The sequence below is a fragment of the Ambystoma mexicanum genome, chromosome 1p, assembly GCF_040938575.1.
Source record: "Ambystoma mexicanum isolate Mex_15411 chromosome 1p, UKY_AmexF1_1, whole genome shotgun sequence".
NCBI lineage: Eukaryota > Metazoa > Chordata > Amphibia > Caudata > Ambystomatidae > Ambystoma > Ambystoma mexicanum.
Genome location: NC_090921.1, coordinates 158,952,156 through 158,971,612, shown reverse-complemented (window position 1 = coordinate 158,971,612; position 19,457 = coordinate 158,952,156). Strand labels below are relative to the sequence as shown.

Below are 19,457 nucleotides of genomic sequence, written 5' to 3'. Positions count from 1 at the left end.
ATACTGATCACCATTAAGACCGCCCTCCTAGTGGATCTTACATCAGCACACAGGGTCAGCAGGATCCAGGCCTTGGTGGCAGCAGAGCTGTATACCACTTTCCATCGAGACAAGGTGGTGCTAAACACTCATCCTTGGTTCTTACCGAAGATGGTGTCTTCCTTCTATCTGAATGAGATCATCGTACTACTCGCATTCTTTCCAAATCCAGAGTCAAAGGCAGAAGAGGTCCTACATTGTTTGGATGTTAAACAAAAGTTGAGGTTCTATGTGGACAAGACTAAGGGTTTTCAGAAATTAGATGTGCTGTTCGTCACATTCGCTGGTTCGAAACTGGGTTGTCAGGCCTCCAAAGCCTCTATCACTAGGTGGCTGCCATTCAGAAGGCCAACAAAATACAGAACAAGGAATTACCGGCAAATCTCCCTGCTCATGTGGTCAGGGCAACGGCTAAAGTGGTAGCCTTCCAAAGGCATGTGCTCTGGCAGACCATCAGCAAGGCAGCTACATGGGCTACCCCTTTCGCCTTCTGTAAACACTATTGGAGTACATTAGTCACTACAGTGAGTAACTTATAATTTCGTGAAGGTTTGATGCAAACGAGGAGCTGTGAGACCCCCACATGCAGGCTAAGTGGATGAGAAGTCCCTGCACGTTGTGTTTTGTCATTCCTTAACATAGTGGAATGGGTGAAATGCTTTCATTGTGGATAAGTGCTTGTAATGTTTAAGCATGAAAAGTACTGCCAGCTTGTTATGGTTTTTGCAACTTGCCCTAGAGGTGGAGATGGGTAGCTCATACAGGCTTGGGCTTTAGGCATTGAAAGCTGAACCTACAGATGTTTTTCTTAACAGACTTGAAACGCCTTACTGGGAAGCAAGACGTGACCAATGACCTAACCGAGATGAAGGAAGAGAAGAGGAGGATGGACATGGAGGCCAAAGTGTCCATTTTGGAGCTGTTCCGCTCAAAGGCATATCGGCAGCCAATCATTATGGCCATTATCCTGCAACTTTCACAACAGCTTTCCGGCATCAATGCTGTAAATAGAAAATGTTTATTTTAAGTTTAAAAACTGGGGTTGTGAAAGGAGACATGATGTGGGAAGAGAAATAGTTCTTAGATACAATTCTATGGCTGATGTGGGTAGCAATGGCTTTGAATTATTTGTTAGTACATGTGCTGTGTCCAACCTCTCTCTTTTGGGATATTTTAAATGGATTCTCTCTTACATTTCCTTGACTATGCTTAAGTTACATATTGTGGGTTTAATGCATCACTGTTATGTTGAATAATTACTTGAGCTGGGTTGCACAGGATAGATTATAATTTGAGTGTTCCGAATGAACTACTCCTTTGTTAAGCTCAATGGATTGGCTTTATTGTTTGGCTCTTGTATTCCGTTTAAAGGATTACTCTGCGATTGGGTTCCATTACATTTGTTCATTGGTTGACTTTTGAGCTCAGTTTAACAAGTTACATTCTTAAGGCGGTGCCATAGAATGGATTTACTAGTAGATTCCTGCTCAGTTTAATGGGTTACACTCCCAAGGAGGCTCCATGGAATGTATTTATAGGCTGATTGGTGCTCAGTTTAACGTGCTACACTCTTGAGTCGCCGCCATAGAATGAATTTACTGGTTGACTCTTGTGTTCAATTTAATCGATTACACTCTCAAGGAGGCTACATGGAATGCACGTATAGGTTAAATCTTGCTCAGATCAATAGGTTACACTTTCAAGGAGGTTCCACATAATGTATAAATTGACTGTTGCGTAATATAAGGAGTTACACTCTTTTTGAAGGGTCTATGGACTGTACTTATCGGTTGACTCTTCCTCCGTTTGATGGGTAGCACTCTTCAGGAGGCTCCATAGAATGAATGTATTGGTTGACTCATGTTCAGTTTCATGGTTTACACATGTAAGGAGGGTCTGTAGAATGGCCTTATTGGTTGTTTCTTGTCATCAGTTTAATTGGTCAATCTTGAGGATGCTTGATATAATCCATGTATTGTTTATTCTTGGGTTATATTGAATGGCTCACTCTTGGGTTGGCTTTAAAGATATGGGTTTAATTTCTCATTTCAGTCATATTTCCTAGTTGGCACATGGTTTAACATTTTATTTCTTTTGGGTTGGAGATAAATTACCATTGGACTATTGAACCAAATTGATTTTTCTTAACTCAGTTACTAATGGTTCATCCTAGATGGCATTCACAGATGAACTTCTGAAGTCTTAGGTCACATTGATAGTCTACTGTGAAAGGGGATTTGTTTTCCACGAGATAAAGGACCTTGGATTGAATATGTTTCGCCATAATAGTTAATTGGGAAGAAACTATATGAAGGTGGCAGGTGTGTGTGGAAATGGGGGTGGAGAAATCAATGGAAATTAAATGACTTGTGAGAAAGGTCAGGATCCAGAGTATAACCTGTCATGTATACTCTGGAAAGGAAGACAGGGATGGTTTACTTTATTAACTATTGCCATTATAATGATTTAACTTTGTTTTTTCCACAGATATTTTATTATTCCACCAGTATTTTCAGCAAGGCTGGGGTTGAGCAACCAGTATACGCCACTATTGGGGCTGGAATTGTGAACACCATATTCACCGTAGTCTCGGTAAGATTTGATGCGCCAAAAGGTAGAGTTGGGGTCCTGGGTGAAGTGGGGAAGGTTGCTAGGTTGGAAATTGCAGATGGGGGAGTGGGACGGTTTCTGTTGGGGATGGGTAAAGAGTTTGTTTTTGATTGGGTTATGTAAGCGATTTCAATCAGGCACACACCCAAGTCCTGCCTAGCATGTAGTGCGCAAATGAAACCCTTATATATTTTTGTCTATAAGTTCAATTATTCTGAATGATATACCACTCGTAGCACACCCTTCTCAAAATACCCCCCGGTCACACTGAACCAGGAATCAGGCTAATTTGTAACTGTAAATATTTATTTTATGTATTTGGAATTTAAATCACAATATATTTTTAATAGGTAACAACAATCACCAATGGGGTGACAAGGACAATGAATAATATATTTAATGCACTGGGAATCAGGTAATGAACACAAAAAGAATGCAGCAAAGAAAATAATACTTTTGGGTTGGTTTGGAACAGATAGCACTATGGTTAGAGGGTCCCCCTGCAACACCCCTGAACCCACCAATAGGCAATTTAAATAGGAGAGAGGAGGTACTCAGGAATAATACAGAACAAACAGGATATCACTCCCACCTCCCCCCCCCCAATTTTGCTATGTGATTGTTGATATAAATGTTTCAAATACACTGTTCCGCCATATGGAGATAGCCAAGGATGTTAGGTATCAGTGGGAATTGAAATCTCGTTTCTATCATGAAAACCGAGGGAGTTATAGAGGTTTTAGTGAGAGGTGGTTTTAAAAAATAAAGACACGAATTTGGACAGGAACTTCTGATTTTAAACTGAGAATATGGGTTATGCTTTTACTCAAGACTAGAGCATGGAGGCTAGACAACCAGGTTGGGAAGAAGTAAGCTCTGAGACTGGTTCATGACTTCAGTAACAGATCCCCATCGCCTTCCCCGGTGGAACCAGTCCAAACACTCGAAGTGGGATTTTGGATGAGAGTTACACAAATAAAAATGATTATGAAAATGACGCTTTAGCAAACAGGTAGATTATGATAGCATGAAGATTTTGACACTGTTACTGGTTATGAAATTAAGTATAGTTCAGAGATTTAGGGTAGGACAAGATAAGGCAAGGTATACAATAATTCTCTAGCGTCCTGTTAATACTCACAATCCACTGGGATTTAAGATTTTAGGCCCGTCAAGATTCTGGTCAATGATGCGGGTCTATCAGGGAAGGACAGCACATCAGTCACGGGACTGGATCAGCTAGGCCGGTGACCGGAACTGCACAGGATCTGCCCTTCTTGTTTCTGGGGATGGCGAGTTCGTCAGGCAAGCATTATGGTAGCAAGCCAGATAGTTTCAGGATGCTTCCCCACACCACGGCGCTCCACTGGGTTGTAAGGATTAGTTGAGGATTAATGGAGGCCTAACAGAAAATGGTTCACCTATTGCTTGGCCTGGTCATTGGCATCTGGAAAGATGCTGAAAGCTGGATGTTGAATGCTGGATCACAGTGCTTCGCTGGAATCAGAAGAGAGAGTGTTTATGTGTTGTCAGATGTCTCCATTTATCCTTTCAAATGACATCACTAAAATGGGTGTATGGGCCGTCTTAACTAAGCTTGCCCCTGTGAACTGTGATTGGATCAGAGCCTCATCTCCGCCTTGCATCCGAGTGATTGGATCAAGGACAGATGTCAAGTTGTATGGTTTGGTTTTTACAATCCTTAGAAACCGCCACTAGTATCAAAATCAAATTTTGTCCTAAATACATATTTATACCTTTGTAACCTCTATGAAAATCCCATACAAGGATCACATATTTTATGGATTATCTGTTCGTCAAAATACCACAGCTGTGAGACCCTGTTTCCCCTTTTTACAGCATCTTGTCCATTTCTCCATGAAAACATTTTCCAAACTTTCTCCAAATTTACACAAATATGCATGTTTACCATAGGAATGTGTGTGCAAAGTTTAACAATTGTAGCATGAATACAGTTCCCACAAAAACCACATATATTGCCATTCCTAATCAGAACATGCTACATAGTTTCACCACTTGAAATGTAGGGCCAAAAAGTAGAGTAACAAGCTTGCCCTTTTTATATTTTTCACCAATTCTGATAGCGAGTTATAAGTCTCTAAAAAAAATTTCATTACATATTCTTAGCAGCAAATGGTCCGCCTTTTGTCAGTCTCTGGAAGCAAGGAGCAGCCCCCCACCTATGGGATTTCCTTCTGCAGGCCTAGTTTATGACCTTTTCACACGTCCATTTCCTGGCCTGGAGAATCTGCCAATGTTCAGTCCTTGGGAGCAGACACAAGTCTGTCCTACCCCACAATTATCATATGTCAGTGAGCATCTGCTGAGAGGGATGCCCTCCCCTTGGGTGGAAACCTGTTTTTCAACTTCTTGCAGGCCCAGCCAGCCCAAGTTAAATTCTTAATTTCTTGACTTAAAAATCAGCACAAAACAAACTTGTTGCATCAGATGACATAGATAAATGACATTCTTAGATTTAAACCTGTGGGATCATAACAACTGAGATCCGTGTTCCTTTCAGCAACAGTCCTTTTATATTTCCTAATCCGGCAGATCTTTAGTTTTAGACAACTAAGTTTAATCAAGAGAGCCCATTTGACAGGGGCTGTCACTCACAAGTAGCCCAGTGTGGCTGCACACAGATTTTTGACAGGAACTGTCATTCACAGGCAATCCGGTTTTGCTGAGAACATTTTTTGCTTTTAACATTTCAGGACTTTGTAAATTCACAGTGCTTCATTTGATTAAATGAATTTTAGCGCCAAGCAAGTTTTTGAGTGTTGGACTTTGTTTTGTACAGGCCTTTTAAAGTTTCAGCAGCAAAGTAAATGTTATTTACAGGCAAATTTTGCAGTTTCACTTGCAAAGCGCTGCTGCTACCTCTGCACTCTGTTTTCTTGTCATGGAGCCCAGCACTTTTTCTGCAGCGTGTGCTCTGTTCCACCACACATGCACCATGGGTGGCAGGTTGTCAGCCATCTTTTTGTGTGTTGAAAAAATGCGATTTTGGCACGCACAAGGGTTTTGCCGCCATTTTGCTGTTTCTCGCACCATAGATAGCAGAGTGAGGCTGCATAGTATAGCAGAGTGGGTCAATACATCCTACAGTTAGAAGTAGATTTAATCTGCTGTGCTGAAGTTTGGGCTTGCAGCATTATATGGGCAGAGTTGTGAATAGTGGCGTTTGCTGTGCTGAAGTTGGAGGGTGTTGAACGTAATTCTGTACAGTTGGGAAATGGCGATCACTGTTTTGAAATTGGAAGCTGGTGGAGACTGCTCTGCTGTAATTTGGAGGCAGGTTTGTTTGATGTGCTTGATGCCACAGTGAGATTGTTTTGCCAGAGTTATGAGGGTAGGTATATGTTCTGGAGTTGGGGGGTGGGCAGGGGGGGCGGAAGTGGGAAAGCTGGCTATGATGAGGTTGGTAGGATTTTGTTATGTACATATTTCCTTGGACAGTCATTGGGAAAGAACAGTATTGTTAGAAGCAGAGTGCTCATGAATATTCCCCATCGTCAGGCTGAGAATCCTCGGTAAAGAAAAAATCAGTTTCAGTTTCGTTCTGAACTGTCTTTCTACTAATAACCAATCACTGGTCTCTGGGTCATACTGCCCCCAGCCAATGACTGCCCTCTACCTAAGCCCCTCCTCTGGCAGCCATCTTCAGATTTTTACTGCCTATTCAAGTGTTGGGAGTCCTCGTGCTATAGCTCTCGAGTTTTCTCTTATTTTTTCGGTCAATCGAGCCTCAAGCTCCACGGATTCTACTTCCAATCAACAGGGACCCGTTTCGGAATTTTTTCTACGCCCCTCAAGGTTGATTTTCGTCGACTTTTCGCTTCTTGGAGGATTCGGAAGATCTTTGAGGCCTACCCCGCATGGACATGGCCCAGGACAAAGGAAACATGACGCCTGGATCCAAGATGTTCAGGAGCTACCTTGAATGTGGAATACAGAAGGTCCTCAAGGAAGATGAGCACTCTCCGTGCCTCTACTGCCTTCCCGACAAATTGCACGTGGAGAAGGCCTATCGAACGGACAATGAAGGATCGTCGTACTCGACTCACCAACTGTTTTTAGGGTAAGAGCCCAGCAGCAGGTGAGAAGAAGAGGAAGTCCGAGCAGTCTTCTAAGACCTTTGAGGGCGCTCCGGCGACAGGGGCCCAACAAAAGGCAAAGCACTGTGATCTGCGGGCGCCGGGAGCGCTGATGAAGCCCCAGTCGATCCTGACGGCGACAGCCGAGGGGGAGCCAGGCGGCAACCCTCCCCCCAAGGTTAAGGCCTCAGGCACGCCAAAAGTCACGAAGGCCCTGATTCACCCTGATAAGGCCTCAATCAAAGGAGTCGTGGTGGCCCTGGCGAAACCTATGGAGGCTATACCAGTGGAGGTGACCTCCGGGCCTAGAGTTTCATTGCCACCCCAGAGGGAATCCTCTTTTTGGCCTATCAATAAGACCCCCGTGAAACCCTGCGTGAGAAAGAGGGGGGGGTGCACGGTAGCCATAACGGACACAGATACCACCTCTGAAGATGAGCTGGCTGGCGTCGCAAAGATCCTGGACAAGAAGTTCAAGGGAGTCCGTTCCTACGGGAGGGATCCCGACGAGGCGGATGTGGAAAGCGACAGTGGAACCGACGAGGAGCCGCGGACCGTGGAGGAGACGGAGGACCCTACTCCCCAGCCGTTGCTCCCGTCGCAACCTATGCCACAGGACAATTTAGGAGCAATCTTGATGGCTATCCAGGCCTTGTGTACGGACGGAGTTAAGGACAAGGTTGCCCTTACCCCCAGCGGACGATCCAGCGGGAAGCCCCCCCGAACAAGCGGATGCGAATCCATCCTCCACCTCCTTTCCAGCCTTCACCTCCTTCCCCTCCACCGAGGGATGAGACGGGAACTGAGACGGCGACAGTGGTGACGACGGGAGTGATCTCCCATCACCTCCTGCCCGGACCCCCCCCCCCCCCCCCCCCCCAAGAAAATTGGCTCCTTTCACGCCATGATCGCCAGGGCTTCGGCGCTCTTCCAACTTTGTCCCGAAGAACAGAAGGAAGGAAGGTTTCCTCTACCAACGACGGGAGGCCAAGAGGAAGATCGTCCTCTCAGTACCGTTACTAGACGACATCTTGGACGAAGGACTGTCGCTACTCAAGAACCGGTCCACGGCTCCTGCGAAGAGGAACCGGTATGAGAAGAAATATTCCGCCCCGATATGCCTTAGAGCTCAGCCGTCTCCGGTGGTGTCTGCAGCGGCCAAGAAGCAATCAGCAGGGGCTATGGGATCAACTTGCACTTCCCCACAGGACAGCAAGGAGAAGAAACTGGCTGCCATGGGGCGAAGAGTCATCTCATCGGTGGCGACGACCATCAAAGCGGCCTCGCTATGATAGGGAGCTGTGGTTCGCTCCCCTCCGGGACTTCCTCCCAGACGACAAGAGGGCGGAAGCCATTGAAATCCTGCAGGAAGGCGAGGTGGCTTCGGACCACGCCATCAACGTGGCCACCGACATCGCCAACATCGGGTTTTGCCAGATGGGCAACAGCGTTTGCCTTCGCCGGAGCGTTTGGCTCAAGGCCACCGATTTCCGTCAGGATGTGCAGACCATGGTACTGGATATGCCCTTCGACGGAAACAACCTGTTCGGCAAGGCAGTGGATGAGTCACTGCAGGCCATCAAGGCAGACACCGAGACGGCCCGGGCCTCGGGTTCTCTCCATCAATGACGGCCGCCCTTTTGGACCCACAGAGGCAAGTATCAAGGTGCCTCCAAAGGATTTGGTGGCAGTTCCTCGTACCGCCAAGCGGCCCGTTCGTCATCGCAAGAGGCCTACAGAGGCTGCAGCAAGGCCGGAGGACATCGTCGTCGCCAAGGAGGCCAAGGCTCCAAGGCCTCAACTAAACAGGATTGAACTGCCGCAGCGTCGGGATCCCACCCAAGCTCCACAGTGGGAAGCAGGCTTGCTAAATTCATCAGCATGTGTGAGTCCATCTCCACTGACCGTTGGGTGCTGGGTGCGCTGGCCCACGGACACACACTGGAATTCCAAAGAAAGTGTCCCTGTCAACCACTTGTGGCCAGGAAGGAAAACCACGTGCCACAGCTACTTCTGGAGGTACGAGCAATGCTGAAAAAGGGCGCGATAGAACTCATCCCAAAGAGGCTCCGGAGTGTACTTGCGTTACTTCCTCGTCCGAAAGAAGATCGTCGTCGTCTAAACAAATACATCAAGTCCCAGAAATTCCGGATGATCACCCTTCAACGCGTCCTGGGACAGCTAGAGGAAGGCGATTTCCTGTCGTCGCTGGACTTGGAGGATGCCTACTTCCACATCCCCATACTTAAAGTACATCGAAAGTTCCTACGATTCGTGGTCCAAGGACGACTATCAGTTCATGGCCCTTCCCTTCGGATTTAAGTCGGCACCAAGGGTCTTCACCAAGTGCCTGGCACCAGTGGCGGCGCGGCTGCGCCTACAGGGGGATCCACGTTTACCCCTACCTGGACGATTGGCTCTTCCGAGCAAAGTCAAGGGAACTCGTCGTCGATCACACAGCAAAGACCGTCCGACTGCTCATGGATCTGGGATTCTCAATCAACTTTGCGAAATCCCTCTTGGTACCGACGCAAGATGCCCTGTTCCTGGGAGCCAGACTCGACACTTCTCAGATCAAGCAACGGAATCCGCATGGAACAAAAACCATACCTCAAGAAAAAACTAGGGGGCCCCTTCTCCCACCTGGCTGCAAACACCTGGAACAACATCCCGAAAGCAATAAGAAACACCAAAGACCACCTACAATTCAGAAAACTATTAAAAACGTGGCTCTTCAACACCGCAGATTCAAACTGAAAAACTAAACGAACAGGAAACACAAAGAACGGGATGACAGAATTTAGGATGACACTGACAACACCCAGAACCGAATAGGGAAACTCCTACAACAAGAAAGACGACGCCAGATCGAATAGGATACAAGCAACACCCCATAAGGGCCGAAATTAGCACCCCTGGCCAAGCCCACCCTACAACCTCACCCACTCCTTAAACTCTACCAAGTACCATATTTGGATAGAGTTGAGTGAATGTTAGCAGTTGCCACACTTGAACTAAGTTGTGGACATTGGCAGGTGCGACGCTTGGACATAGTTGTGAGTGTTGGCATGTACAACGCCTCGAAGGGGCTGTCAGCAGTAGCACGCGTGAGCAGCTGGATAAAACTGTGAATGCCGACCACTGCCACGTCTAGAATACCTTTGGTGTACTGATGCCACGTATTGACTGAATTGAGCTATCTTGGCTAGATTTGGATGGTGTCACAAACACCTGCTTACCCCGCATACAGACAGGTTTGACGGAGGTGGCCGGGGCCAAACTTTGACAAAGTTATAAATGTGGGTGGGCGTCATGTGTGGAAGGGACTGTGGGCGTTGGCCGGTCCCAGATCTGGATGGAGGTGTGGAGATGCTCACGCGCCCCACCTGGAGAAAATATGGAAGTTTAGCGCTTCGCTTCTAGACAGGTATAACAATTAACCAATCACTAACAATTTCAACCCTCTGCATACACCTCTCAAACTCTAACCAAACACAACCACAAGCCTATAAACACAACAATCCACACAAACTTCACTACACTGCAACAACAAAACAAACAAACAAACCACACAGACTCGCAAAACAGTACACAACGGCTACCGACCGGAAAACACCACAAGCCCAGCAAACAGCGTTTACCGGTTTGAGGCTGCCAACAACACATCACTCTTGCACTTTTCCAGCTTATTCCTACTAACTCAACCTTCTCTTTTTCAGAGCCGCCAGAGCGCCAGGGGAACACTCCGGTGGTGATAGTGCGCGGTACAAATATCCTTTAACATTAACATATTAGCGGGCTATTTCTCCGTGGAGGTGGAGAGTGTGACCTTTGCCCCGATCTTGGACGTTTGGTGTGGTCCCTGGGTGAGTGCCCTTGATCTCTTCCTTGTAATGAATGTAGAACTGGAGTTACCTGGTCTCTGCATTGATGGATGCCCCGAGGTAGAGTTGGTGGAAGCCTATCATTGAGCTGTCCAAGTAGATTCAGCAGCGTAGAAAGAACTTGCAGGGATAACCAAGATTGAGGATTTATCAAAGTGTATGCTGGAGTCATACCTCCTGTTCCCGATGGTGTAGGGGGACACCACGGGCTGCACTCTGTTATTGGGGTTCCTTCCCCTCTTGATTGTGGTCTACTGGAAGATCTGTGACCCTTGGGCATTCCTCTCTACGAGGCTCAAAGTCTGATGTTATTTCATGCTGAAGAATTTCCTCGGGCATGATTTCTGTGAAGCATATGGGTGACATACCAAGAGGGAGATGTCTGGACTCTGTTGGTTCTTTGGTTGGAGTTTTTAAGTATTCCTTTACTACAAGATAGAATATTTCCTTCTTGTTGAAGGTAGTTAGGTTGTTCAGTATGAATCATAGTTTGGGCTGTGGTGGAAGTTGACAAAGTTTTGGTGAACCATAGCTTCACTCCCTGGAGATTTTCGGTTTTTCATTAAGGGTGTCGTCGACGAGTGATGGCCCATTTTCATCAGAGTATGTCCCGGGGACGATTTAGTGGATGGGGGATGTCTCGTGGGCGACTCTTGCCCCGAGGAGGCTCTATGTCCTTCTCTAGAAGTTCGGGACTAACAAGTGGTGTTTCTTTTTTTTCGTCAACGAAGATGGGGTTTTCATAGACTACTTGGCTTTGGGTGTCTCCATCTGAAAGGATGGTCTCCACGAATGGGAGCTGGACTTTGTTGATGTACGCAAGTTGTTATCCGTCTAAGACAAGGTTTTCATCGACTGTTTGGCGTGGACCAGGAGCCTTCGCTGCTGACCGGTTTCTTTTTAGAAGGAGACTGGGATTGTGCAGTAGCCTTATTTTGGCTTGTCGCCGATTTTGACTCACCTGTTTTTTGTTTTTTCATAGGTGGCTCATCTGACGCCAGCCTGTGGCTTGATGGTGAACGCTTGTCAGAGGGGATGGTAGCTCTCCCACTCCTTTACGAGTCCGCTTCTGATGCCGGATATCCTCCTTAATTTAGCTAACAAATTAGTCGATGTTTCCTGTATGAGGGTTTTTTGAGAAAAACCCTGACAGATCTCACAATCTTCAGAGGAATGGTTAGGGTATAGGCAGTATATACAATCTACGTGCTTGTCATCTTCGTAGACGTTCTTTAGGCAGCACGTCTCACAGGGCCTGAACAAGAACTTCTTGTGACCGGTCTCCATGGTCGTAGTCGACACCGTGGAAGGGTCGGTGTAGCCACTTTGTTCCATTTGAAAGTAGTGTGAAAAATTATATTCTTCACCTGTAAAGATCATTTCTCTTGAAGAGAAACTCGAGGAATCCCACCAGCTAAAAAGACATTTGAAATCTGTGGGGACGCTGCTGGTGCAGAGCGATACACTCAACGTCCTATTGGTTGGGACCAAAAGCACACACAACATTGTCGATGGGGAAACTCAAGGTGTCAAAGTTTTCCATAGGAAAAGTACTAAATCAAAGTAACTGGGGATTCCCAGCCTGACAGGGAATATTCACAGCATGTCAATCTATGAAAGCTCCAATGCAGGAGAAGACTACAATTCCCAGCATGCACCATGCTCACTTATTTGAATGGTCCCAGTTTGTACTTGTACTAGGAAAATCTTCCTCATTCTCTAGCTTTACAAAAAATGTTGAAGACTTCTCTCCATTTGCTTTGGCGAGGGTATGCCCATTGCCAACAAGTGCTTCAAAGAAGACATCTTAGCAGAGATATTCGTGGTTGTAGATTAGTCATTGACAGAGCAGTCAACAGACGGATCTAGACAGAGCCTTGGCAACCATTGTCTACGGAGGGGTCAGTCAGACTGTGCAATCTATAGCTATGACCCCTTTTAGATTTAATTCCCTGGGAAGTATCCTCTTGGGATCTCAACCGCTTTACAGAGGGGGGTTTTCTGCTCAGGCCTGCCGTCCCTGTCAGAGGCATGACTGAGGACTGAGGCAGAGTCAGAGGCCTGGTCACCTTCATCCAGCCGCATGACCAACCATTGGTGGTGGTCCTTCCTAGACATAACCATGGGTCTCTCTCATTCACACACTCTCCAGGGACCGGGCAAATGCACCAGTTTGCACCATATATCTAACACAGGCCACCTTCTCCAAATCTCACACACACACACTTCCCGCTCACGCAGTACATGCATTTTAATGCTGATTAACAACCAGTTAGCATCCTACACCAAAACCTGGCTCACACCAACATCTTCCCACATCTTTGATATCCTAGTCTCACCTGGGTGCAGTATCCAGTGGGAAAACAGGGGAGTAGTGGTAGCTATCCATAAAATCGACTGTCCTTGTATGGTAGACAATCACCAGAGACTTGATTCCTGCCCCTGCCAGAATTGCTGGAAATAACGCTTACTAGCCCACCTACAAAAGCACACACACACAGTCACACACAGTATCAGTAACATCCTAGACCTCACCTTATCCTCTTCCTCTCTTCTAAGCTCAGCAGACCCACCATACTGGACTGACAGACCACGCAACCACCCCATTCTGCTCATTAAACTCACCAACAACCTATAGGGTCAGGGACCGGATAAACCCCCATGATGGCATGTTGCTCCTTCAACATTTCCAGCAGAGGCACAGGGTAACAGTTTCTACAAGTTTCCCACATCTACAACCATTGCCTCATGACTGGAAATCTCATGAGTCGGCATGTACATTACTCCAGAAAAATGGAGCCAGACTAGAATCAATCCTTTCATCCGGGCCATACGTAAGAGCTCTCTATCAACAAAGTATATTGGAGCTTGTGAGAAATTCTGGGGTAAAATCCTTTTCCATCCCCTCAGGGCCTTACACATTACAGATTCCTCTGATACCCAAAACTAAGGCTACTTATTACACCATCACCATTACAGCAGCCGCTAACAGGAGCAAATCAGTTGAACACTGAGCCAGGGGTACCAGAACCCTGGGAGTGTGCCATAATACAAGAAACAAGAGTGATACCATCAGGCTCCACATCAAGGACTCCAAATCCCGACCCCCCTTTACAATATCCCCCAAGGGCTATTAGAACCTACAATATCTTCTCTCCCTTTTCACCAGAGGACATCTGTACATGCTTGCATCCTTAAAGAGAACTTTGACACTTACTGGAAGTAGTGCAGGACTTTGTGTTGAACACAGTTTTATTTTTAGTTGCTGACATCTCTACACATTGTATAGTTATAGTTGTGAGGGGGTTTGGACACAGGCAGATACTTAAGTTGAACTCTGACTCAGACTTTCCTTAGTTTTATTTAGGTATGGAAATTCCACCTTAGCATAGGGAAAGATAGACTTTTATCCATCCTGACATTTAATTTAATAAAACTGAATAATTTGAATCTGTTGTCGGTGTCCTTCATGATGCCTTCACAGAGTGTACTGAATAAAGGATGTGTCCTTCACATTGAAATGTAACATGTCCCCCAAGCTCCCTTCTTACAATTTGCTATTGTATTGTGGAGCCCTGGCAGATGGAAGGGAATTGGAAACATGCTGTCTTCCAGCACCCATTTCCACAACGCCTGTGCAGACAATTGGGAAGTGGGTCCCACCCTATCTGCGGGAATAGAACATGGGGTGGGATTGTCTCTGAAGATGCAAACTAATCTACAGCTGTAGTCTGAAATATTTCAGGGCCCAGAACACCACACCTAACTCCAGGACAGTGGTGTGCAGGTCGTTCGCTTCAGATAACCACAGCCCTTTGGCGTGAAATTCTCCAGTGCAGGCTCCTCCAACCCTCCAGGGAGGCATCCATTGTCTCTTTGACTTGATGTGCCAGAAGGTTCCCTGAGTGAGGTTGAGACAACCACCATTGGAGAGCTTGACGAAAGTATGGCGTGAGGCAATGCTTGTCCTCCCAGGACCCCGATATTTGCTGCCAATATTTTCAGTGTTTTTCAGTATTATGGTCTTTGGCGAAATGTACCACTCCTATTTTTGGTAAAATGACTGGCTACCCCAAAAGGGCATCCAGGAACATTTGAAGTGGTCTCATTTGGACCCTGCAGTGATGGATCAATGGGATGCTTGAGAACATCATCCGCAGGAGGGACTTGAGGGAATCTACTAATGTGTTCAGCAGACTGATAGTTGTTGGACCTTATTCAGTATGGTCTTCACTCTCTCCTCCAGAGGTGTGGCGAGTGTTGAGACATGAGCCCAAGAATTTCGAATTCTGAGCAAGATGTAAGGATGACTTTGCAAAGTTCACCAAGAACCCCAGAGATATCAGACACTGGATGGTATATGTGTTGTGTTGCATCAATATTGGTATAGATGGAGCACGCACCAACCAGTCGTCTAGGTACGGGTAAACACGGATGCCTGAATGATGGAGGTGGGCTGCAGGGCTTTGAATTGGTAATGCCTAACCTTGGACATGAAACGCCTGTGCCGCCGATGAATGGGGATGTGAAATTTCCTTCTTTCAGCTGGTCCAGGATGTGATACGCAACATTAACATGAAGAACCATTGAGACTTGAGGAATTTAACATCCCGAGGTCTAGTATAGGTGTCCATGCTCCTGTATCTGGAGTACATTCGTGCCCCAGAGGTGCAGTGGTACCACTTTGATCACCCCCTTCTGTGGGAGGGACCATACATCTTGGACAAGCAAGGATGGTGTTTTTCCACCTTTGGAACAGGAGGAATAGATGGACATTTCCCCATTAACTCCAGGGTATGGCCCTGAATGATGGGTAGAACCTATTTGTCGTGGTGATGTTCTTCCACTGTGCGACAAAGTTAGCAAGTAACTCTCTACTGGGGTGTCGAAGTGTGGGTTGTGGCCTGGTACTCTGTTTCAAAACCTAACCTCTGGAGTAAGTTCTGGATCATCGCGGGTTTCCTCTATAGGGTTCAGTCCGTCTCTTATACTCCTTGAGTGTTGCTGGTGCAGGATGTTTGTAGACAGTAGGAGAACCTGTACTCTCTCAAAGTCCTTGTAAATCTTGCTTTACCTGAGAAAAAGGACTGACAGCGTTGTAGAGTGCCAAGTGAACGGGCTGTTTATGGCAGCCTTGATGGCTTGTAGGGTCTCGTCGACCTTCTTTCCAAAGAGGTTGATACCGTCAAAAGGCATATGGACTACCTTTGACTGGTCGGCTGGCCCAACGTTTGGGGCCTTCAACTACCCTTGGCAGTGTAACACTGCCCCATTGCCCATCTGTCGGAATCCCGTATCTGCTAGGCCTACGGAAACAGAGATGGCATGTTCCAACGCCACTTCCCCCCTCACTTAGCAGTGTAAGCACTTCATCCCGCTTGTAATGGGAGAGAAAATCAGGTATTGGTCCTAGTTTGAACAATGATATGATGGGATATGATTGGTTATTTATAACCTGCTTAACACCCAGGGATTTCTAAGCGCAGACCCGGGGATCGAACCTGGGTTGCTCTGTGTCGTCTTGCTTCAAAGGCAAGCACGTTACCCCCGAGCTATCCTCCCGAGACAAGAGTTCACAGTTGCACCGGGAGAGGATTGCAAGCGAGTTAGCCGCCTTGATGGTTGTCCAGGCTTTAGAGATGACTCTCTTGCCAAAGGAGTCTGCTGTTTGCCCTCGTTGTCTGGAGGCACCATACAGGGAGAGGAAGGATTACCAGTACGCTTACAGGCAGCTGTAGAGACAACTCTGTTCAGGCATGGTTGCATAGGCAGACACTTGGGTGCTGATTACAGGGCTTTATGTTTTTTCTCGAAGCAATTGTCATCGACACCATTGATTGTCTGGCAGATTCCCACCGTTGGTAAGGGACTCTCTCCTTTATTGGTTACTCGGGTAGAAGATCAAAGGGCTTTAGCCACTCATGACATAAGGGCATGGAAAGAGCGAATCTCATGCGCAAATGTGTCTCTTGGCGGTAGGTCTGCTGACCCACTGTCACCTGATGTTCAAACTAGTCTGTAGAATGTGTGCCTGGAGAACCAACTGTGGGATAGTTGTCAGCGTCTGTGTCCATATCTGTAAGGGTGACTGGGGGTACAAGCAGAGCCTCTGGAAGTGTAATGGGTGGAGGAGGAGTCAGGCCTTCCCACCCCCTTACAGGAAAATTACAAGATTGTGCTGGGGAAAGCAACTGTGGAGAAGGGAGCAGCTGCTGAAGCTCGGAAACAAGCTGGCTGTAGTGTGAATAATATATCCATCGACATCTCTTGAGCCGGAAGGCATGCCCATCGGGGTAGGTGTCATTAGAGAAGGATGAGCAGGTCCTTGTGATATTGGAAGACCATGCTTTGGAGGAGCTAGAGGAGGCATGTTAGCAACAGGAGTTCCTTTTCCACTTCCTCTTCTGCTTCGGAGGACAACATTTGAATCTGCACCCTGCGGCTGCAGTATCTGCTCAGGAGGGGCCATGGATGGCTATGGGACTAGGGGGTGCATAAGGAGCCAATGAAAAAAGTGGCTGAGCACGGTTCGGCCCTGGAAGGAACACCAATATGGACAGGGTATACCTGTCGACAGCACCTTTCCTTGGTAACATGGAGACTAATGGCGTTTGAAAAGGAGCAGATGACGATGCAAACGTACTTGGCGACAGCGTCAGACTAGATGGTAAAGAAGTTATTGTAGAAAACTTGGTCGTCGACAGGAGTAACGGTCTTCATCGTCGAGGAAGTTGCCTTGGTCGTGGACGAGGTGGTTGATTTGAGTTGTTGATGGGGCGATGGTCGTCAAAGAGGACTTAGTCCTCGATGATGATGCCGAAGGAACTGTAGTCATGGACGAGCATTGCCTTTCTGGTGAGTGCTTCGACAACAATGCTGTTGACTGGGACGTTCTAGGAGCTGAAGTGGTCAACAAGGGGACCATAGGTGTAGATGGAGACTTCAACGACACAGTCACTGAGGGAGCCACCTGCTCGTGTGACCCATGTTCTTTTTAGTCTCCTTCCCCCCAAGAAGATGTCTAGTGGGACCTCGACCTATTGGAAGAGGGAGTGTGCTATAGGGGACTGCTGTGCCTGGCAGAGGCATAACTACGAACAGAGGCCCCAGCCTCTTCATCCAACCAGGCCACTAACTTGCTGTGACGGACCTTGCAGGCCTTGGATGACAACGACTGAACAACGGCACAGCTGGTCATGTTGGGGTCCGGGTAGACACTGCTCATGAAGATCTTCGATGTAAACGTTCTTCAGTATACATGTCAAGCAGGCCTTGAAGATGCTTTTCTTCCTCAGGTCCGTCTTCCCCCAGACTCCTGAAGGCCTCAGATGGAACTAGAGGCAATGGAATGGGCTGAAACTTCACAGCCCTGGGTGAGAAGCAGCACCAAACTGGACGAAAAATTGAAAAAAGTACCAAAAATAGACAAAGAAACATTGAATATCTAGAATAGAGAATTCTCAAGGACTCCCAACACTTGATGTGTGGTAAGAATCTGAAGATGACCACCAGGGGAGGAGCGAAGGTGACCTGTAATTGGCTGTGGGCAGTATGACCCAAAATGACTAATAGAACACTAAAGTGATAAGCAGTTTAGAAAAGTAAAGGTAAACTGCTTTATGTTACAGAGGATTCCCAGCCAACGACACAGAATATTCAAGAGCAGGTGCATCCATGAACGATACAATGCTGGAGAAGAACAAGTTACTTTCTTACCTGGTAACGTTCTTTCGTTGGGATGGTCCGACAACGTATTCCATATCTATGACAGGTAATCACCACAGTGGTGCTGCTTCGGAAAATTTTCGGCGTCTGCGTCCTGCGTCGATGACGTCCATACGCTGTCCCCGAGGGCCTCCGTTGAGCTGACGTCACCGGATGTTATAAGTAGGACGCACGACGCCCGTAGCCTCAGTTATAGTTTTTTCCCAGAACGTGTGGCACCAATCTTCTGCCAGTATGACCACAGAAAGCCTTGCGGAAATGTAAGCTGCAATCACATAAGAAATTCTATAGCGGGGCAGGTAGGGAGGGAGCGATATGGAATACTTCGTCGGACAATCCCATCGAAAGAACGTTACCAGGTAAGAAAGTAACTTGTTCTTCGAAGGGATTGGGTCCTCCGACGTATTCCATATCTATGCAGACTCCCAAAGCAGTACCAACGTATGGAGGAGGGAAAGGAATTTAGAATATAGAAATTTAGAATGCCCATTTAAATTGTAAGTGTAAAGGACCGCCTTGCCAAAGGCCAGATCCTGCCCCTGGATAGAATCTAGGGAGTAGCGTCTTACAGAAGTATGGACCGAAGCCCATGTGGCTGCTTCACAGATGTTACAAATAGGAACACCCCCCTGCAGGGCAGTAGAGGCAGCCATACCCCTAGTAGAATGGGCCCGTAAGCCTACCGGAAGGTCCTTACACGCCAAGCGGTAACATTCAGAAATTGCCAAGATAATCCATCTAGACAAAGTCTGCTTAGTAACAGCTTGTCCCAAACACCTTCCAGCGTAACCTATGAAGAGCTGATCGTCCACTCTGACCTGGGACATGCGTCAAATATAGAAACTTAAAGCTCTCCTAGGATCCAACCTATGGAGCCTCTCCTCTTCCTTACCAGGATGCGGAGGAGGATAAAATGCCAGAAGAATGACCTTCTGGCTTAAATTAAATTCCGACACCACTTTCGGAAGAAGGGAAGGACGAACCCTAAGGACAACCCTGTCCTTATGAAACACCGTAAAGGGTGGCTTAACAGAAGGTGCCTGCAACTCACTCACTCACTGTGAGCGGAAGTAACCGCAAC

General features: G+C 47.0%; 1 protein-coding gene across 1 annotated transcript in view; it reads left to right on the top strand.

The window, feature by feature from the left end:
• The window catches only part of SLC2A4 (solute carrier family 2 member 4), a 386,485-nt gene that overhangs the window by 244,561 nt on the left and 122,467 nt on the right, over window positions 1-19,457 (top strand). The window contains exons 7-8 of the mRNA XM_069645770.1: window positions 855-1,042; window positions 2,527-2,631. Coding sequence (XP_069501871.1) covers window positions 855-1,042; window positions 2,527-2,631 — 293 coding nt within the window. The remainder of the gene's footprint in view (window positions 1-854; window positions 1,043-2,526; window positions 2,632-19,457) is intronic.